At 43.6% G+C, this 24,596-nt stretch overlaps 2 protein-coding genes across 4 annotated transcripts in view; one reads left to right on the forward strand and one right to left on the reverse strand.

Annotated features, from left to right (window-relative positions):
- lama5 (laminin, alpha 5) overlaps positions 1-18,773 on the forward strand; it is an 87,834-nt gene extending 69,061 nt beyond the window's left edge. For both annotated transcript variants that reach the window (XM_071477498.1, XM_071477499.1), the window contains exons 38-80: positions 38-199; positions 1,139-1,246; positions 1,394-1,477; positions 2,262-2,492; positions 2,690-2,803; positions 2,904-3,034; positions 3,156-3,236; positions 3,898-4,112; positions 4,305-4,405; positions 4,537-4,720; positions 4,814-4,954; positions 5,067-5,218; positions 5,361-5,471; positions 5,957-6,068; positions 6,377-6,550; positions 6,727-6,923; positions 6,999-7,115; positions 7,354-7,508; positions 7,677-7,806; positions 7,929-8,031; positions 8,134-8,247; positions 8,335-8,517; positions 8,757-8,899; positions 9,001-9,180; positions 9,347-9,486; positions 9,784-9,943; positions 10,286-10,419; positions 10,645-10,807; positions 10,988-11,122; positions 11,255-11,406; positions 11,562-11,694; positions 12,459-12,602; positions 12,809-12,939; positions 13,067-13,234; positions 13,717-13,849; positions 13,964-14,118; positions 14,904-15,096; positions 15,193-15,330; positions 16,042-16,201; positions 16,304-16,434; positions 16,532-16,625; positions 16,717-16,836; positions 17,608-18,773. In XM_071477498.1, the coding sequence (XP_071333599.1) occupies positions 38-199; positions 1,139-1,246; positions 1,394-1,477; positions 2,262-2,492; positions 2,690-2,803; positions 2,904-3,034; positions 3,156-3,236; positions 3,898-4,112; positions 4,305-4,405; positions 4,537-4,720; positions 4,814-4,954; positions 5,067-5,218; positions 5,361-5,471; positions 5,957-6,068; positions 6,377-6,550; positions 6,727-6,923; positions 6,999-7,115; positions 7,354-7,508; positions 7,677-7,806; positions 7,929-8,031; positions 8,134-8,247; positions 8,335-8,517; positions 8,757-8,899; positions 9,001-9,180; positions 9,347-9,486; positions 9,784-9,943; positions 10,286-10,419; positions 10,645-10,807; positions 10,988-11,122; positions 11,255-11,406; positions 11,562-11,694; positions 12,459-12,602; positions 12,809-12,939; positions 13,067-13,234; positions 13,717-13,849; positions 13,964-14,118; positions 14,904-15,096; positions 15,193-15,330; positions 16,042-16,201; positions 16,304-16,434; positions 16,532-16,625; positions 16,717-16,836; positions 17,608-17,756 (6,156 nt within the window). In that variant the 3' untranslated portion in view covers positions 17,757-18,773. The remainder of the gene's footprint in view (positions 1-37; positions 200-1,138; positions 1,247-1,393; positions 1,478-2,261; positions 2,493-2,689; positions 2,804-2,903; positions 3,035-3,155; positions 3,237-3,897; positions 4,113-4,304; positions 4,406-4,536; positions 4,721-4,813; positions 4,955-5,066; positions 5,219-5,360; positions 5,472-5,956; positions 6,069-6,376; positions 6,551-6,726; positions 6,924-6,998; positions 7,116-7,353; positions 7,509-7,676; positions 7,807-7,928; positions 8,032-8,133; positions 8,248-8,334; positions 8,518-8,756; positions 8,900-9,000; positions 9,181-9,346; positions 9,487-9,783; positions 9,944-10,285; positions 10,420-10,644; positions 10,808-10,987; positions 11,123-11,254; positions 11,407-11,561; positions 11,695-12,458; positions 12,603-12,808; positions 12,940-13,066; positions 13,235-13,716; positions 13,850-13,963; positions 14,119-14,903; positions 15,097-15,192; positions 15,331-16,041; positions 16,202-16,303; positions 16,435-16,531; positions 16,626-16,716; positions 16,837-17,607) is intronic.
- A 13-nt stretch (positions 18,774-18,786) lies between these two features.
- Positions 18,787-24,580, reverse strand: adrm1 (ADRM1 26S proteasome ubiquitin receptor). 2 transcript variants are annotated; one of them, XM_071477501.1, is made up of 10 exons: positions 24,431-24,580; positions 23,228-23,468; positions 22,463-22,579; positions 21,795-22,005; positions 21,406-21,487; positions 21,124-21,260; positions 20,280-20,411; positions 19,875-20,032; positions 19,481-19,583; positions 18,787-19,300 (listed from the first exon to the last, which is right to left on the reverse strand). In XM_071477501.1, exons 2-10 carry the CDS (start codon positions 23,435-23,437, stop codon positions 19,212-19,214), a joined length of 1,239 nt encoding a protein of 412 aa, XP_071333602.1. In that variant the 5' UTR covers positions 23,438-23,468; positions 24,431-24,580; the 3' UTR covers positions 18,787-19,211. The 2 variants fall into 2 exon arrangements, with proteins under 2 accessions (XP_071333602.1, XP_071333604.1); XM_071477503.1 differs by having other exon boundaries at positions 21,406-21,484; positions 24,431-24,579.
- Between the last annotated feature and the right edge of the window lie 16 nt (positions 24,581-24,596).

Here is a 24,596-nt window from a genome sequence, read left to right on the forward strand (position 1 = left end):
ATTCCTTCATTTCTGATTTGACTCTCCTCTGCTGTAGGTCATGGACATGGAGGGCTGGGTGCTGCTCGGAGCAGACAGACAGGAGGTGCCGGTGACGGTGTATCCAGGTCAGGACCTGGTGGAGGCTGACCTCAGTGATGTGCCTGATGTCTACCAGGATCTCCACTGGCACGCACCGAGGACTTACCTGGGAGACAAGGTAGGACTCTGGACGACCTGTGAAGGTGGTGGGAAAGAGGAAACGGAGTCTGGGCTTCACTGTGGGTTTATCATGATGGATGTAGTTTGATATGTTGATGTAAGGAAAACTGGTTTTCCTGGAGTCATAAGCAAATCTTGAAAATGTCGCATTTGTTCTATTGTTAAACAACTTTTAGTAGTGAACACAACACATAACCACTTATCGTGTGTTATATTGGTTTTACAATTTAAAAAGTACAAAAGTCCAGGCAAGCGACATGTAAACTCGTGCAGTTTAAATCAAGTGAAAATAAAAAGATAAAAGGACAGAGCAAACACTCCCATGTTTAGATGCACAGTTTAATTAAATTAAAGATTAAAAACAGTGTAAAAGACACTTAAAGTGAAGTCCGTTCAAAAGCTAAGCTAAGTTTAGGCAGTTTTCAATCAAAGACAAAGATAAGACACGTAGAGACACAAATTAGCACAAAGTCACAACTACAGACACACACACACACACACACACACACACACACACACACACACACACACACACACACACACACCTAGATTACACAGACAAACATCGCCCACATCACTGATCCCGAGGCTCAGACAGGGTGTGTGGATGCAGATTAGGATTTCGTCAGAGGATCTGAATCAGTCTGAGGGCCGATGTTTCGATTTGAATCCCCGGCCGAGTCCTGTCCCGCTCCATAAACCAGCTTCACATGTCAGCTCTGCCCAAACCTGCAGGCACACCGCAGACATACAGGCATCTTATCCCTCACAGATGAAAGTCAGGCCTTGGATCTTCTTTCTGTTAGACTGTAGGGTCTGAATATAATCCATGTCCTTGTCTGGATTAAGATGCAGTAGCATGAGATTAAAGCCAGTCTCTCCTCTCCCTTTGTTTCATTTTGATATATAATTTATATAACTACTGTCTGTCCTCCAGGTCTCGTCCTATGGAGGTTACCTGAGGTATCGTCTCCACACTCAGACCATGAGAGGCGATGTGCTGTCTCTGCCTGCAGAAGCTTCCAGGCCTGACATCATTCTCAAGGTGCAAAACACACACACACACACACACACACACACACACACACACACACACACACACCTCTTCCTCTGCCAGAAACACAGAGACAAATGCACAACAAATGTCTTTGACACAAACATTTCTAAACGTGTCTGTTTCCTCCTCCTGCAGGGGAACCAGATGACCCTGGTGTTCATGGAGAGAGAGTACGCCTCCCCTGAGGAGCCTCACCTGGGAATAGTTCACATGGTCGAGGTAAACTCACCTGTCCATCCAGTCCTGGGTTGTTGAGGCGCTGAGTGTCGACAGCCTGACTGACACAGACTGGTATCAACAGACGATATCAGATTTGCCCTTTTTTCCAAATTGTTGTCGTCACAATTTTTGCTTTTGAGCACTGCAGGGAAATTTTCTTTTTTTCCCAAGTCATTAAGAAATGGAAACAAGAAGATTATATTATATATTATATATATAATCTTGCTTTAAACATCACTCTCACTTCCATCCAGAGCTGCTGATATGTAATATTACATAGTACAGACCCCTTCTGGTGCGACAATAGGGAAAAAAATGCAGTGTTTTTAATGGTTGAAGATTTTATAAAAATGCTTAGAATACATTTTCAGACTGGCAACATGCAGCTATTTCTGGCCCTTTATTCATTTCCTTCCTCAAACAGGTTTGAGAGGAAACTGCTCATTGGATCTAATGTGTATTTTCTTGTTACTTAAAGACAAAACAAATCTACCCAGAGACTCTGGGTCGTCATGTTGATCATCAGCCAATTAAACTAAACAAAAGAGTTACATGTAAAAAAAAATAAATAAATAAACAGGTATTACTGAAGTATTTTCAGGGACTGTTAAAAGTACTTGGGTGGTTAGATTAGGGAATAATAACACGAAGAGATAATATTCAGTCAGTAATGACAAATGCTAGGCAACAAGTGTCACTGCGGGATATAGAAAAGTCTGAACCTAACTCCAGGGAAGATCTGATGATGATCCTATATTCCTCCTCCTCCTCCTCCTCCTCACAGGGAAGTTTCCGTCACGCTCAGACCGGGAACTCGGTGTCCCGGGAGGAACTGATGATGGTTCTGGTCGGTCTGGAGTCCCTGCAGATCCGGGCCCTCCACTCTCAGTCGGCCCACTCTGTGTCGCTGCGCGGCGCCGTGCTGGAGGGCGCTGAGAATCTTCCCGCCGGTCGCCATGCCAACAACGTGGAGATCTGCATGTGTCCCGCCAACTACCTGGGAGACTCGTGTCAGGTGAGGGCCCTGGACTGTGTTTAGGACAATTTGAAGGTGTCACTTTATGAATTTATGAAGTGGCTTTTATGTTGTCACATCACACCAGTGGATTAATCAAGAGAGTAATCAGTAGATTAATCATCAATCAGAAAATAAAAATCAGCTGCAGCCCTACATACGCAGTGCGTGATGTCTCCCTCCCTTCCTCTGTGCAGAAATGTGCTCCTGGTTACTACAGAGACACCATCGGCCTGTTTCTGGGGAAGTGTGTTCCCTGTAACTGTAACGGACACTCGGACCAGTGTCTGGACGGATCAGGAATCTGTGTGGTGAGGATCAATAATAAAACCAGTCCTGTCCCTGCTCTGTTTTACCAGGTTAGTCACTGTCTGTCTGTCTGTCTGTCTGGGTTTTCTCTGCATCATTCAGAACTGTCAGCACAACACGGCCGGCGAACACTGTGAGAAGTGTCAGGGTGGTTTCCTCGGCAACAACAGTCTTGACGGACAGGCGGTGTCATGTTCCAGTTGTCCCTGCCCACTGAGGGTCCCCTCCAACAAGTCAGTACATTTTACTTTCTTTATTGATTCTTACTCCTATCAATATCTGTCAATACCCAATAATCACTTTACTGAGTTGTCACTGAACCACATGTTACAGCGATTGTTTCTCTCTGTGTAGTTTTGCAGAAGGTTGTGTGCAGAGAAGCGACAGGATGCAGTGTCTGTGTATGCCCGGTTATGCTGGACCACACTGTGAAAGGTAAACAACCTCCTCAACACACACACACACACACACACACACAAAAACAGCAACTCCAGATGTTTTAAAAAAGTTTTTCTATTTATATGATTTGTTGTCATATATCAGTTTGCTAACAGCACTTTTCCATTCTTAAAGAACACTCATTCACCCACTCACATACACATTCATACATACATGAGCCACAGCCACTGTTAGAAGTTTTGTTATTTTTTTCATTGTAATTTATTCTTTTACTCTTTTACTACTTTTTATTTGAGTATATGGGTTGAAAGAAGGAGTTAGTTTTTTTTTAAACTGGGACAACAATGATTCATTATTATTTGTAACTTCCTTCATTACTGCCGTTAAAATCTGTAAATAAAGATATTTATTTGGAAAAGAGTCGGACTTTCTAAAGATGTATCAGTCATCTCACATCAGGCAAGGCAAATGTGTTTTTCAATGTACATAAGAGAAATAAAAGAAGCATATAAATTAAAGTAAAAAGCATAATAAGAAAACAGTATAAAAAGACACATAAACACATATTATAAAATATCAAATGAAATTAATTATAAAAGTTTACATGTTTATTTACCTTAAGCTAAAGAAAACCCTGCTGTACATAAAAACCATTTGCTGCAGCTTCATGTCTTTAACTATGGGCCTCTCAACATAGGTGCGCCCCTGGTTTCTATGGCAACCCCATGGTGCTTGGCAGCAGGTGCCAGCCGTGCCATTGCCACAGCAACACCGACCCCAACATGCTGTTCACTGACTGTCACCCGCTGACTGGAGAGTGTCTGAGCTGCATGCACAACACAGCTGGGCCTCACTGCGACATCTGCGCTCCTGGTTACTACGGCGACGCCATCACTGCCAAAAACTGCACCAGTGAGTTCAGCTGAAACTTCAGTTCAACCAGAGTTCGTCAGATGCTTTTATGTGTTCACTTGATCTAATCAGGTTGTTAATTAAAGCTTTAAACATGTGATGTTAGACAAAGGAGTTGTTCAGTTTCGTAAACAGTGTTAAAAGGTTTATTAGCAAATTATAAAAGCTGTGTTTGTTTTGTTTGTCCCACAGAGTGTAACTGTTCTCCATGTGGCACCGAGTCATGTGACCCTCACACAGGACAGTGCCGCTGTAAACCAGGAGTGACGGGGCCGCGCTGTGAGCGCTGTGAGGTGAGAGCTGCACATTTTCAGGAACAAGCCATGAAGCTGCAGCAGCTGTAAATAAAACCTGGTTTTACCACAGTTTAAACTGTGACCATCTTCTCTACCTCTACCTGCGCCTGTTCTCTTGATTTCTTCAGGATGGCTCCTTCGGCTTCGACTCGTGCTCTGGCTGTCGTCAGTGCGACTGTGAGGCCTCGGCGGCTCTCGTCCAGCCCTGTGACCCTCAGAGTGGTCAGTGCGCCTGTCAGCCCGGAGTCAATGGGCCCAGCTGCAGACAGTGCGCCCCTGGATACTGGGACTACGGACCTAACGGATGCAAGAGTGAGTGAATGCATCACATATGGAGACGCGTTTATCATCTAATGTAGCTGCTCAAAACGTTCATTGTATTCACAAACTGCAAACTTGCCTCAGAGTGCAACTGCAGGGGGGGCCGCTGTGACCCGCGGACCGGAGAGTGCCGCTGTCCTGACGGGTTGACGGGAAAACAGTGCGACACCTGCTTACAGAAATACAGCGTAGTTGTAGAGAACCAGCACAGCATGCACTGTGAAGGTAAGTAAAACACGCACACACACACACACACACACACACACACACACACACACACACACACACACGCACAGTTGAAATGAAGTGTCTGTGTGTGTGTTTGCTTCATGTGCAGTGTGCGACAACTGCGTCATTGTCCTGTTGGAGGATCTGGACAAGATGAACGACGACTTCAGCTCAGCAACAGCTCAGCTGAGCAGCCTCAACGCCAGCTCCATGGCCTGGGCTCAGCTGCACAAACTCAACAAGTCTGTGGAGGACATCGCTGTGAGTGTTCACACACACACACACACACACACACACACACACACACAGCCATTCGAGTGAAGTGACTGTCAGACTATTTGCTGTACTGTTGATGCCATATTGCATGCTGGTATTAATTAAACTCATTTTCCCATGATTCTAGCGGGCCATAGAGAACTACAACAGCACCCTGGATGAGAGCAGGAGTCGGGCCGACATGCTGGATGCTGAGATCATCACCATTAATGATGACATTGATGAGCTGCAGGACAAGGTTTGTGATCACTGATGTTACACACTCACACTGAATAAACACACTAATCAGTGTTTTATCCTTTACTTTAATAATCTGAAGTATATAAATATTGTTTTTGTTTTTATACACTTATATATTTTCAAAAGCATATCATGATTTGAAATTATTACCTTTAAATTAATAAGTGTGTTTATATCTGTTGCAGCCTGACCCATAACTCCCCTTCAAGTATAATTTTTAAAAAGCATAATACATCAAAGCATTTGATTATTAGTGGGATATTAACAAATTTATTATCCACATTGCTCACCACTGCTTTCTTTGTTACAACAAAAAAATTAACTCCTGGAAGAAAAGCAGGAAAAATGCCACCAAGAGTTGTATCTGATTTATTAATATCAGGAATATTTTCCAGTTTTTACTCCACTTCATCCTGAAACTAAAATGTTGACATTTGTTCTGTTCATTGAGAACTTACAGTAGCATGACTGTGGTGTTTTCAGGCAGCAGTGATGACGAACAGGGTCGGCGGCTTGCAGGACAGCACCACCAACACACACCAGAGGGCGCAAGACCTGCTCGTGTTCATCACAAACCTGACCATGGAAATAAATGGTAGTTAATCAGAAATCAACTTTATAAAACTAACAATACATCATGTTATAAAATATTAATTCAAGTCAGACAGGTCATTGTTTGCTGCATCATTTGGAAGAAGCTTGGACAGAAACACTGAGTGATTCGTCCACATGCATGGGATTGCATTGAAGAATATATTACTGACATTTGCCCTGAGATGAACCAACATTACTCACATTTAAAGTCTGGTGTCATTTCAGATGAAGCTGCTGTTTTAACCTCTAACAGTAAATTTTTACAGGTCGATTTGATCAATTGTTTGTGACCCTTCCACTTTTCCACAGACATCCTGATGATGGCAAACAGGTCGTCACTGAACAGCACTGAGGCAGAGCAGGACGACAGTGAGCGGGAGAGGAAGCTGAGGGAGGTGCAGGCCATGCTGAGGGAGATGAGACACAGGAGCTTCGTGGGGCAGAACAAACTGGCCGACAAAGAGAAGACGGAGGCAGAAAAATGTAAAAAAATAAATAAATAAATTTTATATATATATATATATATATATATATATATATATATATATAGTGTCTTGATCGTTGTTACAACACAATTAACTAAACTAACCTCATGCAGACTGACCGAAACACAAGCTGCAGGTGTGATCACGTCCTTCTCTCACTCCTTCCTCTGTCAGTGTTGGATCGCGTCAACAAGGAGCTGGCGAGTCGTCAGGGAGAAAACGGCGACCTGGCTCAGGCCATCAGAGACCGTCTGGCCCGCTTCGAATCTGAAATGATGGACCTGCGAGACGCCCTGAACGAAGCCGTGAACAGCACTGCCAGGGCGGCAGAGCTCAACAACGTCAATGAGAAAGCTCTGGAGGACAACAAGGTGAGCCCTGAACAGATGAGCGAGAGAGCAGAAGACGGTGAATTCGATCATGTACTGACTCTGTCTCCCTCTCAGAGGAGGATCGAGGACCTGCTGTCCCAGCAGAAGGAGGTGAACGACCAGTTAAACATGGCTGAAGATGACGTGGCCCAGGTCAACGATGTGCTGTCCATGCTGCACGACTCCAAAGAGGTCAGAGCAAACTAAAACACGGAGCCGAACATGTGGTTAAATCTCTCAGTAAACACGTTCTGTGCAGATCTGTATTAATGTCAGAGAGGGGGGTTGAGGGGCGGCTGAGCCAATGATTGCCTGACAGCTCTACAGTGAAATAAGGTTTCAGCCGTTTGAAATAGGAAAACATCTTTTCAGACTCTGTGGTTGTGTGTCATGTGTCTCCATCTCAAACACTTGGAACGTGTGACTCCAGGAGTACGAGCGGTTGGCGGCCCAGCTGGACGGCGCCAGGACCCCCCTGGCGAAGAAAGTGCAGAAGTTTGCTCAGGCCGAGTCCAAGATCCCCCTGGTGGAGGAGGCCGAGAGACACGCTGAGCGGCTGAACGAGTTAGCCATGAACCTCACCAGGTACGCGGCTGCAAGTGTGTGTTAAGTGTGTTAATCTGGTGAACACTGTGCTGACGAACCTCACCAGGTAAACGATGTCATCAGTTCGCGCAGGAGAAGATTTAAGATTTGTATCATCTTATGTAGAGATTTTATTTATGATGAGTTGTCGTCCTTGTTTGTCGGCAGTTTGGTCGCAGAAACTAAAAAGGATGGGATCGTGGATGTGACACAAGCCTACAACAAGATTATCAACAGTATCAAGGAGGCAGAGGAGGAAGCCAAGATGGCCGAAAAGGCTGCTAACGCCACCATGGAGGTACAGGACACATTTATTCAGTTTGAGCTCACACACAAGCACAAGTAAAGACAGTTTCACCAGCTGGCTTCAGATTATTTGTGTGTCTGTTTGTGGTGTGTAACTGTGGTTTGTGTGTTTAGAACATTAAGGACCAGGACCTGGGTCAGATCGCCGACTCTCTGCGGAACCACAGCATGGAGCTGAAGGACGAAGTGGAAAAGCTGAATGATGAACTCAACAATGGTAACAACACAGCATCACACTGTGTTACGTCATTATCTTCATGTAGAGGTTGTCGTGACGTTTCAGTAGCTCAGGTGTTGAGTGTGTTTTTCTGCTGCACAGACCTGAAGCCGCAGCTGGAAGATGCTCAGCAGCGGCTGGACGACGCCAAAGCCAAACAGGTTCAAATGATGAAGGACCTGGAGACAATTCAGAGCAACCTCAACCTCACCACAAGTATGCACATTCAACACACACACACACAAATCACATTAAGTATACATAATTCAATAATGTTCGTCCTTCCCTCTCTGTGATGAACAGATGTGAGTCAGGAGATCGACGAAGCGAAGCGAGCAGCCAATTTGGCGAACACCACGGCCACACGAGTCAACGATGCCCTGCTCCCCATCAAAGAGCAGCTGGACCAGTGGAAGCAGACGTACGGAGACGCTAACGTCACCAACGACGACATCAACAAGGCGCTGATGGAGGCCAACAAGTCCGGTAGGAGTCAGTGACTCCCTCCCATCACTGTCTGATCCGCTCTGTCATGAGTCTCTGACGATGCATCCTGCCTCAGTCATATGTTTACTTCATAAGCCTTTTGAATCCTATTTCACCCTTCACATTTACCCTTAGATGGTTTCAAAGACACAAAACTATATTTATATATCTGTACCTGCTTGTTCCAAATCTTGGTTCGAGCCCAGTTGTTGACCCCCCTGACTTTCCCGTCTCTGTAGTGCACGAGCTGGGCACCACCATCCCTACGCTCCTCACCAAGTTGGATAAGCTGCAGAATCACTCCATCCAGATGCCAAACATCTCTGAGAACATCAACCGCATCCGGGAGCTCATACAGCAGGCACGCAACGCTGCCAGCAAGGTACACATGAAAAACGACCAAAAAAAACACGTCATATGAAGTTGTAACTGAAAGCCTGTGATGATTTTATTGCCTTGTGCCGTCCTCTCTCTCCCGTCCAGGTGAGCGTGTCGGTGAAGTTTAACGGGGAGTCCGGTGTCCAGGTGCGAACTCCATCTAACCTGGCCGACCTGGCCTCCTACACCTCCCTGAAGCTGTACATCACTCTGCCGGAGTCGGCACGGGCGAGGCGGCAGGGCGAGGGCAACCAGCAGTTTGTCTTCTACCTTGGCAACAAGGATGTAAGCATCACCACGGCAACAAAGACGCCCATTTTGTGTTGTGCCATTTTTATGTATCTTGAGTGTCTCATTGTTTTGAAGAGTTACAGTATTTCCTGTGCGTTGAGTTGGAGGGGCAAAGCTGTATGGGGTTTGTAGTCCATCACTGTGTCTGTGGTATTTGTAGTCCAGTAAGGAGTTCCTGGGCATGACGCTGGAGGGGAAGCGACTGCGCTGGTACTTTAACGTCGGAGGAGAAACTGCTGAGGTGCAGATGCCTGAGGACGTCAAGTCAAATGGAAACTTCAACACTGTAGTGCTGGAGAGGTACGATACACACACACAATATGTGTACTTGCCTACATGATACAGTGTTGACATTTCCTGTTAAAAAAGGTTGCCCTTCCACATTCTTATATTGATGTTGTTGTTTTATTATATTTTTAATATACAAAATATTTTTTTGTCTAAATGCTGTTTCAGAAACATATTTATCTATGTCATGTGTCAGTATAAGACCTCAGAAACCCCTTTGCACACATGTTTACATGCATTTGCATCTGTTCCCGTGTATCTTCTCCTTATTTTGTAATCATACCTGCTTCTCCATGCGGCTGAATGCAGGATCCTCCAGTATGGACAAATGTCCATGTCTTCAGAAGCCAGTGAGGGGGAGCAGAGAGTCACCAAAGCCCACGTGGATGCCAAAGGAGATCAGGGGCTGCTCAACCTCCTGACCGAAGACACTGTCTTCTATGTGGGAGGATACCCGAAAACTTTCAAGGTAAGGACGTGTGTTGTTGGGTGGACTCAGTTACACCCATCAGTTATGGAAGGAACCCCTCAGAGAAATATATTACAGTCGCACCACTGCTGTTCTTCGATGGCATCATGGGTGTGGCCTGTCACGGCATCCACGGATATACGTGTCGAATTTTTCTACTGAGGTGTAGTACTTCATGTACTCAGTTTCTTTCCACTACAGGACACAACATTTAGTAAAGTGGAGTTACAAAGATATTTAAGGACTGTGTTGATGTAAATGTAGATCATATAATCTACCACACAGAGTATATGGATAGCATATAGAGCCCTCATGGTCTTTATCTTTCTTGTCTTTTTTTAGCCTCCATCCCCGCTCGCTCTGCCGAACTTTAAAGGTTGTATCGAGCTAGACACCCTGAACGAGGAGGTGCTCAGTCTGTACAACTTTGAAAACATCTTCAATCTGAACACCACAGAGGAGAAACCCTGTGGCAGGTCGGTGCAGCCTCTTTGAGTCATGTCGCCCCTTGATTTTCTTTCTTGTCTCAAATAAAGTAGGAAAAATGACCTGTTTTCCTTTCCCTCTGTCTCAAGAGGTGAAATATTTTTTCTCTTTGACTGAACTCATTCACATTCATTTTCATCTTTCTGAACCAAGACTCCAATATTTTGTTTTCCCACTGTGTGACTCATAATGGACTAAAAAAATGTTAACAACAGGTCCAAACTGCGGACTCAGGCCTGGGTGAACGACGCAGCGTATTTCGACGGCACTGGCTTCGCTGAGATCAGCATCACTGACGAAACAGCTCGCGTACAGCGCTTTGAACAGGAAGTGAAACTGCTCTCTCACAAAGGGATACTGCTGCTGCTGCAGAGCAAGGTAAAGACTTCACTCCCTCACTCATTCATTCATTATTCTACTTATTTATTTATTTGGTCATTTATGTATCATAAAATATTCTCATTCTAATTCTTACTATTCTGAGTGTATTTAGTTTGAAAATGGCCAAAGAAAGCTGAAAGTCCTCAGTTTTTTCTCCATGTCTCTATCCTCCACCAGAACCACTTCCTGTGTCTGGCAGTGATGAAGGGCAGACTGAAGGTTTTCTATGACTTCGGTGATGAGCTCAGGGAACTCGACCCTAAAGAGCCCATGTCAGATTCCCTGAAGGTCAGCGACGCCGAACCCAAAGCTGTAAGTCTGTCACGTCTCTATTTGTCGATTTCATTCAAAGCAGCTATGTGCAGGATGTTCTTGTTTTGGCATCATCCACCAAAAACCTAATGAGTTCTCATGTGTGTTTCTGTGTTGTTTTTCACTGGGTAGCTGGAGATCATCGTCATGCGTTCAACCATGAACCGCATTGTGGTGAGAAACAACCGCGTCGTCCTCTACACCCAGTCATTCACAGAGGCCATCCCTCCATTCAGCGGCAGCTACTACCTGGGTGGAGTTCCACAGGACAAGATGCCTGAGAAGTAAGTGGGACACACACAGTTCTCTTATTTGTTGTGGAGTTCTTTTGCTCCAAAAATGAAAAAATACCACTTTAAATGAAGAGATATTTTGTAAATGGCTGAAGAGTTCTCTAAAGGTTGTTTCCTTCTCTCTCTCCCTCTCTCTCTCTCTTCAGGTTGAGGAATTTGTTTCCTAAGCAGGGCTCTATGAAGGGCTGTTTCAGGAACGTGAAGGCCGAGGGCTCTCACATCGACCTGAAGAGGATGAAGAGCTCCGGCGTCAGCTTCGGCTGTGACAGTGACCTGCTGGTAAGTTCATCACTGAGCTTGTATAAAAAAGGAGTAAATGCATATTTGTGGTTGGCAAGGTTGCCAGGTCAGGTCTGGTTGTTTTTATTTAACCAGTAGGCAGTGTTTCCAAATGAAGTTGATCTTGATTCTAAGACCAGGTTTTGTTGTACAAAAATTTAGTTTTGCCAAATCAGAGCAGATTCTGAGCTGTTTTTCTCACTGTGAAGCATCTATGGTTTCTAAAAACAAGTTTTTTAAAGGGTTATCAATGTGAGTGTGGAAAGTTAATTTGTCATTCCACCATATTTCCATGTATTTGTATAAAGAGACATTTTCTAATGTAGTTTCATCTTGTGTCTGAAATGGAATATTATCTACCTTTAGTACAGGATGGGAATGTTTCTGAAACGGTTACAGATTAGTTTTAGTTGATAAATACATAACTGAATTGGGCTAAAAGCAGTTTTGAGATCAGTAATAGCTTGACTTAGACGGGGTGATTGTATAGTATAGAAAACTGTATCGTCTGCATACAAATGAACATTCCTTCCACTATTGTCCAGTGCCAGAAACACAGGTGTTAATACAGAACCTTGTGGTTCACCTTTTAAGTGATCTTTACATCTTAAAACTGACTGTGTCCTGTGTTCGTTTTGACCTTGATCTCCTATGTCGTGCTTCACTAAGCTTACTTAATGGTATAAAAGAAACACACATATTTATGCAATAATACAGAGTGTGTTGATGTTACCTTGTGTGTGTCTGTGTGTGTGTTCATGCAGGTGGCTCGTGAGGCTCATTTCTCAGGTCAGAGCTACCTGGATTTGGCTCTGGCCAACATCCCCACCCTCAGGAACAACTTCTACGCCAGCTTCAGCTTCAGAACCGACCAGAAGGACGGACTCATGTTCTACCACCACGATCAGGTCGGAGGAGCCTCCCAACACTTTCTCTTCCCTTCAGCTTGTCTTTTATTCTGTCTTTTTGCTACTTCAGACTTCTTTCAGCTCTGTCTTTCGTTCTGGCTCAGTAACTTCTAAAAGTATTTTCCGTGACATTTTTCTCTGTCCTGCTTTGATGTCTAAGACTTTCTTACTCACACTTATAACCTGTGTGTGTTGTGTGTCTACAGGAAGGAGTGTGCCAAGTGTTTTTGCATGAGGGCCACATGGTGGTGAGGGCCGGCAACAGCGAGATCAGGACACAGAAGACATACAACGACGACAACAGTCACTATGTCTCTATCTACAGCAACATCAACGGGTAGGACGACTGTTAAACACTACATACATCTCCAAGTGTCTTTTTTCACCTTCAATATCAACTGAAATACATCTAGTTTTACAACACTGTGCACCTGTCAAACTCGCCTGACTGCTCACCCCTGCAGGATGCGTCTGTACATGGACGACGTGCTGGAGAAAGCGAAGGAGGGTATCCGGTTGGACAGCAGGGGGAGCGGGAGGACAACCTCACAGGGCAGCACCTTCCTGGGAGGACTGCCGGACCAGACCTTCACCAACCTCACAGGATGTATCAGCAACGTTTTCATCAAGAGGTGAGAAAGAGGGGTGGGAGGAATGATACAAGTCAGGGAGAAACTAAAATATGAGGTCATCAGGGAGCAGGGATCATCTTTGTTGTAGAGGTAAAATTTCCTCTTTAACTTATTTAACTCCAGTTTCATCCCACAAAATAGAGGAGAGAGAGAGAAGCTTTGTCAGTTGTTGAAATATATAGATATTTTTCAATAGATAGCTGCTAAAACTGGGAAAGAAAGGAGATAAGTCAAGGGGGTTTATGTCAAGTTTAAACCAAGATTGTTGTAGGTGTTATTAATATTATCTATGATTGCTGATTTGTAGATAAACCATCTTGTTTCCCTTAAAAGTTCTACAGCTCTCTCTTCATCTGATGGTTGAAACAAGAGACACAACTGGACAGAATAAGTTTTCTGGACAGAGAGAGTTTGTGTATTGATATATTATCAGTTTACTTATATCTCAGCTTTAAAATGTGTGTATGTTTTCATGTCTCCAGCGAAACGGGTCCTCAGATGGTTTTGAATCTGCTGAAAGCTAAAGAAAACGTCAACGTCCCTCTGGACTGTCCTGCTGCCAAAAAGCCTCAGCAGATTGTCGCTGCACAGCCCAAACACAACAACAAACCCAAGGTACACACACAAATTCTGCTTTTCCTCAAAAATAGGAAACAAACTCAGGGTGCAAACACACAGAAAACTGTGCCTAGGAATAAACTAAAAGTACACACCCGCTGTTTCTTTCAGGGGAAGCACAAGAAGCCATCGGGGTCCCGCAGCCGGAACACCAGAGAGTCGTGTCAGGGTGAGCTGTCAGAGCTGGAGGCCGGAGCGACGCACTTCAGCGGCTCCACACACGGCTACCAGAGATACGACTCTCTGCCCAGATCGCTCAGCTCCACGTGAGTGACACAACAATGAACTGTAATGTGAATTATTCACATCAGAAATAAATCCACGTAAAATAAAGTATTAGGAGTTTATGTATTTATCTCCTCTATGTAATTTCTTTCCTCCTAATGCAAGTTTTGGAAATATACAGAGAAAACAATCAAAAAAGTTTTTTTGTATTTGTTCTTTTTATAAATCCTGATGCAAAAGACAATAGTGAATGAGATGAATTTCATTTCCCTCCTCGATCAGTTCATAATAATCAGATTCTCTCATCATCACCCAGTTCTCTCTATCTACTGGTTTCGACATGGAATTGGAATATACCACATTTTACAAACTAATAACAAATAAAATATTTGTGACATTTATAATCTGTCTTAAATAAATATATCGTCAATTTTGGGTTGGCTTTTTTTTTAGTAATCAGGTGACTTATTAAGAAAAGCATTAGTATTGTATGAAACTTATTGGCAAATTAAGGGAGTGTTCTGAATTATTACTAAATGTCAAATCACCCACAGTGACAAACGTGCAGAGAACTGCCACAAACTGCAGCTCTGCAGAGTTTGAAGCATCTTTTAGCTCATTGGTTTGGTTTCATGACATTTCAGGCAGCTGTTTTTTTAGCTCTGGTAAAAGAGGCAGATGTTTTCCTCAGGAGTTGGTGGAGACCAAAGCAGAGCTAAAATATTAATATAATATTGGACTTAAATTTATCAGGTGAAGTAAAACTGTTGCTCTGTGTCTCTTGAATGAGGAAATACTGAGCTGTTTGCTAACACTCTGTCTGCAGGCCTCACATCTCCATGTCGGTGAGGATCAACTCCTCGGAGGGCTTGGTGCTCCACGCCGCTGGCGGGCAGCGTGGTGGATCCGTCATATCACTGAGCGTGTCCAACGGTCACCTGCTGCTGCTGCTGGACGGAGGGAAGAGGAAGGTCAGCCTGCGCAGCCGTAAGAAGTACAACGACGAACAGTGGCACACGGTGAGATGGCGACACACACACAGCTGTTTCACATCTGGATTCAGGCTCTCTGAGTGTGGTGCAGCTCATCCTCTAACCTGCTCTGCCGCTGTTCAGGTGTTTATAAAGCGTGAGGGAGAGAAGCTCAGTCTGATCTTGGACGGCATCAGCACTCAGTCTAAGAGAGTCCCTGGAGGAGACAGGACCCGTCTCACCGGGCCGTTATATGTTGGAGGAGCCCCGCCCTCTCTCCTGGTAAAACATCCAGACTACATTACACACACAACTATCACCAGTTAATCTGCTAAGTATTTATTTGATTAATCGATTCATTGTTTGATCTATAAAATGGTAGAACAGATCAACCATGGGGATGTTTTATTTTGTCTGACAGTCCAAAGATATTCAGTTCACTCAAAGCTGGAACCATTACATTTTTGGCCTTGATAAATGACTGAAAGGATTCAGTGATTATTAACATAGATTAGCTTATTAGTTTTGTTTAAATGACTGACTAATCAATTAATCAAAAAATTGCAGCTTATTTTAGTAACCAGATATTACCATGACACTGACGACCGTGAGCTGTCAGACAATCAGATGAGTTCTGAACATTCCTCCACTCACCAAGTGACAAAAGATTGGTTCAACTTTCTGTATTTGTAACACACAGTTTTCAATAATGTGGCTAAACTAAGGGTTTGTTTATTATGTTGGACCCATGGACACAGAATAAAGTCATGACCGCAACATACAGACTGCACCAGTTTTAACAGGGATTGTCTGGTTTTTTTTATACATTATCAAACCAAAACTCTGACTCAGTAAAACCTTATTATAATTTATAGTGAAACAAAGATCCTGCTTATAAAAGAGCAGAAGTTTCCTTTAAATCAAAGAATTTTGTTCCAGAAAAGCAAATACCTGAATGTGAGACACGGTTAACTGTGCTCTTATAAACTTCAGGCCCCAGGCTCCGGTGGCTTCATCGGTTGTGTCAGGGACCTGATTCTGAACGAGGCCCCTGCAGGAAGCCCCACTTACAGTCAGGGGACGGTGCCCTGCTACCAGAACCATCTGCAGCCCGGAGCGTACTTCTCTGGACAGGGAGGACACATGGCGATAGGTAACAGAACAGGTTATCGTCTCTGTGTCTTTACTCCGGCCGGGTGGCTGTTGTTTGAGCTCTGCTGTGTTCTGACTGAAGGCCCTCTCTCCCTCCCTGCAGACGAGTCCTTGGTTCTGGGTCGGGACCTTGAGATCCAGTTAGAGCTGCGACCCGTCTTGGACTCTGGGCTGCTGTTGCATGCTGGGACGTCACCTGGGCAACACCTGAGTTTGGTCCTCAGGCAGGGAGAGGTGAGAACATGCTAGTGAGGGTGGAGTTTAATTATTACTGTGGCTCCATCTCCAATAGTCTGTAACACAACCTCAAAATGATTGTGTGTGTGTGTAGGTGACCGTCTCAGTCAACAGTGGCAAAGGTGAATTCTCTACCTCCTTCACTCCTGAAGAACCTCTGTGTAACGGACACTGGCACACTATCACAGGTGAGTGTAGGTCGACAGACACTGTGACTCTGTGTTGTCGTGTTATTGCCCGGCCTGTTGTAACGCTGTTGTGTTGTCTGTGCGTCTGCAGTGGTGAAGAAGAACAACGTTCTGCAGCTCCACGTGGATGCAGCCAGCGAGCACAGCGTCGGCCCCAAACAGAGCCGCTCTGCAGGGGCCAAGGAGACAGTTTACCTTGGAGGGGCACCTGGTGAGTACACACACACACACACACACACCTATGTTTGTGCTCCTGTTTCAGTCCTCTGTAATTATTTCTCATTTTGAATATTTTAGGATTTTTCCAGATGGAACTGAGAAAGTCAGAGCTCTGACATGTTGAAGTGACAATGTTGATTATTTTATTAATCACAAACATTTATTAGGCTGCGTTCAACCACATCTCATCTGCTCTCATCAATGTTTGTTTGCTGAGGATGTGGTCTGAAGCATTGGACTTAATGAAGCTTGGTCGTTTCAATGTTGTGATGAAGTGTTGATGTAGCAGAAAAATAAGTATTTAAGTATAAATGTACTTCTACTAAACCAGAGCTAAAACCTTTACTGAAGTTTAACATCAGTGTGCTGTCAGCTGTTTACTGGCAAACCCACAACTCAAAAAGAACTTTTTTCCCAGGTAGTGAATCTTTTATTTTCATAATGACTTTTTCATATTATGACTTTTTGCCATTAAATTAATTTACTACAGGAAACTGAGAGAAGTTCTACATAAATATTGGGCAATTTACCTTGTGAACTTAACAAATACATTTTCATTTTCTAAATTTTTAAATTCTGTCATTCAATTATTTTAATCCTAACAGTGCTGCAGTGAATGCAGCCACACACAACCTCACTACCGCTCAGTCATGTAGTTACAGGCTGCTGTTATGATTGGCTGGTTGGTGTTAGACACAAGTTTGATGGCTGTTGCCGCCTCCTTTTTTTTCTTTAACACCTTGTTCTTCTCTCTGCCCACCAGATGGCGTCACAGTTCCCACTCTACCTGCTGGCCTGCCAGCGTTCCACGGCTGCGTCCGCCGAGCGACCATCAACCACCGACCCATCATGTTGTCCAAACCGCTCGCCGTGCACGGAGCCGTGGGGACGCAGGGCTGCCCACACATGTAAACCCAACACACGCAGTCTTATCCTCACATTCCCCAACTACAAATTACTGGTGGTGGGTGTCATGTTACTGTAGCTAATTTAAAATATATATTAATATTTATTGTCTATTTTCAGAAAATGTATATTTTATATTTTCCTGTTTGTCGTCACATTACTGATTTGTTATTGTGCTACAGGGTGCTACAGCAGTGACAACTGTCTGCACATAGAGATGCACTGATACTTCAAATATCAACTCTAAAATCATAAATCAATGATAAAATGTGTAATATATTGTAAATAAAGGCAGCACAGCCTGAAATGTCTTGCTTTTTTCTAGAGGTGATGAAAAATTAATTATAACTTGGATTTTTTTTTGTCTTTTGGCTCCAAACAACTTTCATGAATCTGCAATATATTCCAGTGCAGGATGTGAACAGCTGTGTATTGTGCATCTCTAGCAGAGAATGTTAAGAATACCTACTGAGTCGGTACACTGTGAACACTAATGTATGAGCAACGTCCTCAGGCAGCGCAGACGGGCAATGTTTCCTGCAACACAGGCCAGGACCAAACTTTTGGGAAATTCTGAGTTTATTTAATCTCAGTGACACAAAGATGGACAAATTTATCATTTAACACAAATGGGGCTAAGACTGACTGATCAGCACTGATTTTTCTGAACGCTCTGGTGCATCTTACTTAGCAGACAAGGTGCTATAAAGTTGGTAATTAACCCCAAATTTTATTGATTGTTCGTGAACAGTATTCTATAATCACAACCATCTTTAAGTGTCACGACAGATTCTCTGAAGTCGTAAACACAGGACTGTCCCCTCCGTCAGCTCCTGTCCCGTTGCAGGCAGCATTTCCCATCTCTATTCCGTCGTTAATGTAAACCTTTACCAAACGTGTGTGAAGCTTCTATGTTATATAACCACTTAAAAAAAAATCTCACAGAATAAGCTGTCCCTCCCCCTCACTCCCAGCCCCCATGTGATGTAAATGCATTTTTAAATAAATGTTTTTTTCATACAAGCTGCTAGTGAAGTTGTTTTTCTTTGCCAATATGATTTATTTTATTATGAAGAGTAAATTGCAAACAGGCCTGAAAGTATCAGCATAGTCTGTACTGTGGTGTCACAACAGAAATACAGAAAGAAAACAAGATCAAACTTTTAAGGCTTAGTCCCCAACACAATAAAACTTCCTCTCCCCTTTCAGAGTAAAACTAATGGTCAAAAAACAAAACAGCTGCTGATAAGCAGTAAGGGCAGTTTACATGTGGTCACAGTAGGTAAACTGGCCTAGCTTATCTCTTTACAGCTTCATCCTGAGTAGGAGCAGAGTGTTGCCTTTGGTACAGAAAAGTCAGACAACATTAAAGAGAAGGAGGTAAAGAAAAGGTAGTGAAATATTGAGGAGAGAAGGGATCAGAGGTCACTGAGACTCAGCTGAGGCTCGGCAGGATGAGCTCTAATCCAGACTCATGTCCTCGTCGTCCTCTTTCTTCTCTTTGGAGTCTCCTTTGCTGCCCTGCATGGCTCTGGCAAACGCCTCCACATCTGACAAGAACATGCAAATACATAAATAAGTACATGATAATAGAAATGGGGAGAAAAATAGAAAAACTCTTTGTATTCAGTGACTCTTTAGTTTATAAAATGTCAGAAAATGGTGAAAAGTTATAATTTCCCACAGCTCTAGGTAATGTGAAACCCCAAGATATTCCGTTTGTCTCTCACCTCCTCTGTTGGCGGCGTCCACAGCCTCCGCTGGCAGACCAAACTGACTCATGAGCGGGCCGAGCTGCCCGGAGGCCAAGGCACTGCTGAACATACTCATCGACTGCAGGAGAGAGGAATCACAGTCAGTGGGGATTATTCAACCCTGTCTGACGTCAGCAGACAGAAATTAAACAGACGTATGGTCTCATGAAATTAACTATGGTACCGTGTTATAATTACTGTTAACAAATGACACCATAATGGAGATGACTGGTATCCAACTGCATCTCTACCATCACCTGATTAGCTGGAATCAATCAATGAAGAGCTGGTGATCAGCTCAGGTGAGGGTACTATGGGTTCATCAGGCCACAATGAAAACATAACACTGGTGTAAATCTTTTCTTCCTACCTGCTGGAACTGAGGTGAGTTGAGTGTGTTCTGGATCTCTTCTGCGCTCTGAGGTAAACTCTCTCCGCTGGGGAGGAAGGGCAGGAGCCTCTGCTGGACCTCAGCATTAGTCAGGATGGGAGCCATCATCTCTGGGGTGCAAACACTGGCCAGGTCCACTAGAGAAGAAGAGAGGACGTCCTGTTGGTATTCTTAACTTTCTGTTTTTATACTGTTTTATTACTGTTTTCTTTTCAGTGTTTTTAATGCCTTGTTTAAAGCACTGCTGTTGTGTCTGTGTGTTCAGATAAACTTGCCTCGATCAATCAGAGCAGCAGAAAAAGCCCTGCATCACTGCCAAACCAGGACTTTATCCCCCTCCATTAAATCGTCCCCAACTCTGACGTTTAACTGACTTTTCCTCACCTGCTGTTCCCTGTGCAGCCGCCGCTGGGACGTTCATGGTGGCGAGGATGCTCTGAAGGTCACTAAGCTGGATGGGCTGGTGGGAGGCAGGGCTTCCAACAGAGGCTGGGGCCAGAGGAGTCTGAGCTGAGGCTACAAACAACAATGGCAAACAAGGAGGTGTCAAGGTTTTCAGATATTACAATGCAAACAGTAAAAAGGTTATTAGAAATGAAACACTTGATACTCTTGGTTTTCATTAAAATGCTCCTGGCACCTTTACTTTCTCTCCATGTATTAAGTCATTGCAGCATGATGTCATTAAGATTAAGTTCCTAAACCTAATTGAACTTTTTGACTAGATTTAATAAACATTAAAAAAATAAAGCACCGTGGGAACCTATAACTTGTACGGTAATGAGATTAGATTACAGGTTTAATAACATTCAGTGCTATGCAAAAGTTTTAGCCATTAAGATTTAGATTTGTATTCATCTCACAGTCTAACCAGGGAGACATCTGATCAATCCAAAATTCATTCTGCAACATGATATATCTGCAATAAACATACAGCTAAAGGAGGAACGTCATCCTTCTGTCACGCACCATTCAGCTGACTAATGGTGTAACATCAGTGAGTCAGTCAGTGAGTGACTTTCACATTTATAGGACAGGCCCTGCTGTTGTGATTCAGCCAAAAATAACTCAGTAGCAGCCCTATTCTGTATGATGCCTTTGGTTGTGAAGCTCCCACATTATTTATTGCACACACTGAAAAAAACTGTTTACGAGGATCAAAATAATAACGTCGTGATGGGGGTGTCATTCTTAATTGCTGGATGACTGACAGACCACAGTCAAGTACCTGGTGTGGAGGGAGCAACACCAGTAGGTGACACAGCCGAGGCAGCAGGAGTCACAGGGGTGGTGGGGGCCTGAGAGGAGCTCAGTCTGGGGGCTCCGCCTGATGATGGAGTGGCTGCTGTCGATTGGCTACGAGAGCTGGAGAGGATGGAGGGGACAGAGTTGAGGGAAGCAGGTTCTCGCTGTATTTTATGATTATGCATTTCCTTACATCTGCTATAGAACAATCAGTTCTGTGAAGGGCAGTGACGTGAGCTGATGTTTTTCTTGTGTTCAGTCTCACCTGGATGAGGAGCTGCTTGTAGCTGGTCCTCCGCTGCCCAGCAAGTTGGCAAGTCCTGGCCCTGCTAGAGCTCCCAGGCCTCCTTGGACAAATGCAAGCAAATCAAAAAGCGTCCAAATTGTTCTGAAATTCTTATTTATTTGGGCTGTGAATTGAGACAAATCCCACGTTTCAAACTACTTATTTAGCTCAATATTTCTAATAAAGTTTGACAATGTGGATGAAAACAAGGTGAACAAAAATCGGCAGTGGAAAGACTGGTGGTGTAATTCTTCTTGGTTTCAACACATAATTTGGTTTATTTTTCAGAGTTACTTCCTGGCAAAGCCTTTGCTTTGTGTGAGAGAGGACCAATACATACATCATTAAAAACACCTAGTGCTGCTCACCCAGTCCACCCAATCCTGTTGGCCCAATCAGCTGCATCAGCTGGTTGTGACTCATATTTCCCAGCAGGTTTTGCAGGCCTCCCTCTCCTCCGAGCGCAGAGAGCTCATGGCCGCTGCCGCTTCCACTGCCTGGTGCTCCGGGAATGGGGGGGTTGTTCAAATACTCGTTCACCTTGCGACAGTACTCATCATCCTTGTCCGTCTTTGGCTCCTGATGGGAAAATGGGCACAGGGTCAGAGCTAAATGTATTATATGTATACCTGTATACAGGTATACATGGAAACCAAAGCTAAACTGGGATGTGAGTACTATGCATCCAACACAATATCACTTTTTAAATATTATTATGGTTATTAATATCAGTATATTACAATCCCACTCTGGACTTGAACAGATAAAGAGAAAACTATTAGATGTGTAAGAATAAATATTGGATGTGTGGCTGCCTGACAAGTACACTGATTACAGCCATGCACACGCTGTCATCATGAGTGTAACCGTCTCTTTTGTTTGGCTCGCTTTGCCTCCCACTTCAATTTTCCACTCAGTCTCCCTGTATTGAATATCCATCTGTCTGCACACAAATGGACACAGATGTCCTGCATTCACACAGACAGTCTGCAGTTCTTCTCCTTTGAAAAGATGATGAGGAGCATCTTCCTCTCACCTGCATCCAAAAGAACAGTCTCTTGGATCCAGCTTTAAACTTCAGCACATAGACACGTCCAGTGGTGCACTGGTTCACCCTCTTGAATTCACAGTCATCAGGAAAGATGATCAGGTCCTGGAACAGAGAAGGCATAACATAAGCCATGCAAGAGAGACAGTGAAATAAGAGTGGGGTTGCTCTGACACAACAAATCATCATCAGCCAGTTACCAAAAGGGAAATCAAGGCAGCAGCAGCACCACTGCAGCTCTGAAATAAAGACACGGTAACCTTGCTTGCTCTGTGGATGGCCAGCTAAATTAGGATTCAATGTGTCAGCACTGGTTGTATAATAACTGTTTGTCTGTGCAAATACAGAATGGAGAGAAACAAGCAAAATGACAAACTGAGGTGACATTTTGTTTTTTCTCAGCTGGTGTGCTGCCACTGACCTCATTTTCTTTGTGGTATCTGTGGAATGTACAACATGTCTGAATATACTGATAACCCATTTACAGCCTTTATTACACAGTTGACATTAAAGAGATGTGGAGAGATGTGGAAAAACAACAAAATGGGTACACTGGGGCCAATGGTCAGTATTACAAACCCCTGAAATGTGATTTTGCTAGAGCGAAGAAAAATGGCATTGTTGTGAGTTTGAAAATCTGATTTTTTTTTTTTTCCACTTGAGTCAATAACATTATTGTTCTAGATTTGGAACAACAGTTTCCAAAATATGACAACTGGTTTCCACACAACTATGAAGGAAAAGTATACTCACATCATCAACATTCCCAGTCGTCCTGTCCTTCCAACAGAAGTGAATCAGGGAGTCGTCAGACTGCTGGATGTACACCATGCCCTTGCGTTTATCTGGTGTCACTACATTCCCCTTCAGGGTCATTTTACCAGCACGAAACTCCACTAGGTACTTGCTGGAGCTTCCCCTGGAGCCGCTCACCAAACTCGGAAAGAGAGCACCTGACGACATCTTTAGATCTCTTTCTGAACCAGGCCGAACACTGGAGGAAAAAAAAAAAAAGTATTGCCAGGTTTACAAGACCATACATCCATTTTACTGTGTTATGATTATGATTAATGTGAGAGTAACCAACAAAGTTGGAACGTTAATTTATGACGGACAATTGCTGTAGTACTGCAAACACCACAATTTCTGTTTATGAGAATGAGCTTTACTGGTCAAGTATGTTTGTGCATATAAGTGGTCTGAGTCCGTTTTCTCTTATCTCACAGTGTCTTTATCTCCACTGCACATATACTTTTAATGCATATACTATTACAACCCCTTATACTTGTTACTACTACACTCAGTTTCACTTGAAATAATGAACTTCTTGAAATAATGAACTTCTACTTTTTAAAGCATTGAGTCCTATTGTTCTGATAACTAAGAGATGTTTAGTCTTTAAGTACATAGTTTTACGCTTATAATCATATTTGATAATCAAGTTACTCAAAGAAATGCCAGTAATTTAAATTAACATTTCAGTCTGGCTCAGACAAACTCAAATATTAAAGAACATTTTGACATGAACTCAGAGTTATTAACTGTAGTGTAGGTTGAAGAGTCAGCCATAAGTGGTTAATGTTTTGTCATTTTTACTCTTTGCAATTTAACATTGCATGGACATTGTAAGCGTATAATATGGCCGTCACGGTGATAGTGGTGTCATATCCAAAAGTTTTACAAATGTGGAGTTGTTTGTTTGTGTCACAAATACCTTTCGAAGCGAAGCTAACAAAAGTAACAGTTAGCCTGTTAGCCGTGCGGAGTTCTGGCTGTGTAAATGCTAACGTTAGCCCATGACGAGGCTAAACTGACAAGCGACCAAGGCCAAAGTCCTACAATTTATCTTTTTAAAGTCATTAAAAATATAAAAACAACAGTCAACTTTGCACAAAAGTGCCCTCTGAACAGCCATATGTGAAAACGACGTTTAAAAAACGAATCATGATCGCATACCTGAGGTTGTGTTAGCAGAGTCAATCAGCAAGTTTTTCGTCTTCGCGTCGCTCGCTAGTAACGTAAGTGATTTCCTGTTATCTCGTGGGCGCGCCTGCTGCCCGCGGGGGCGCGCACAGGGAGAGTGGGAGGGTTTCTGAGCGACCGCTGAGCCGGGATTGACAGA

Source organism: Trachinotus anak, unplaced genomic scaffold, assembly GCF_046630095.1.
Source record: "Trachinotus anak isolate AG129_WGS33_773 ecotype Australia unplaced genomic scaffold, CSIRO_AGI_Tana_v1 ptg000004l, whole genome shotgun sequence".
Classification (NCBI taxonomy): Eukaryota; Metazoa; Chordata; class Actinopteri; order Carangiformes; family Carangidae; genus Trachinotus; species Trachinotus anak.

What these genes read in the sequence shown, in the direction of transcription:
- adrm1 (XM_071477501.1), bottom strand. Translation starts at nt 23,437, where the DNA reads ATGTCGTCAGGTGCTCTCTTTCCGAGTTTGGTGAGCGGCTCCAGGGGA. An exon ending in ACAAGCAGCTCCTCATCCAG is followed by an intron (nt 21,261 to 21,405) that starts GTGAGACTGAAC and finishes CATCCTCTCCAG; the next exon opens with CTCTCGTAGCCAATCGACAG. An exon ending in GGACGCCGCCAACAGAGGAG is followed by an intron (nt 19,301 to 19,480) that starts GTGAGAGACAAA and finishes TGTTCTTGTCAG; the next exon opens with ATGTGGAGGCGTTTGCCAGA.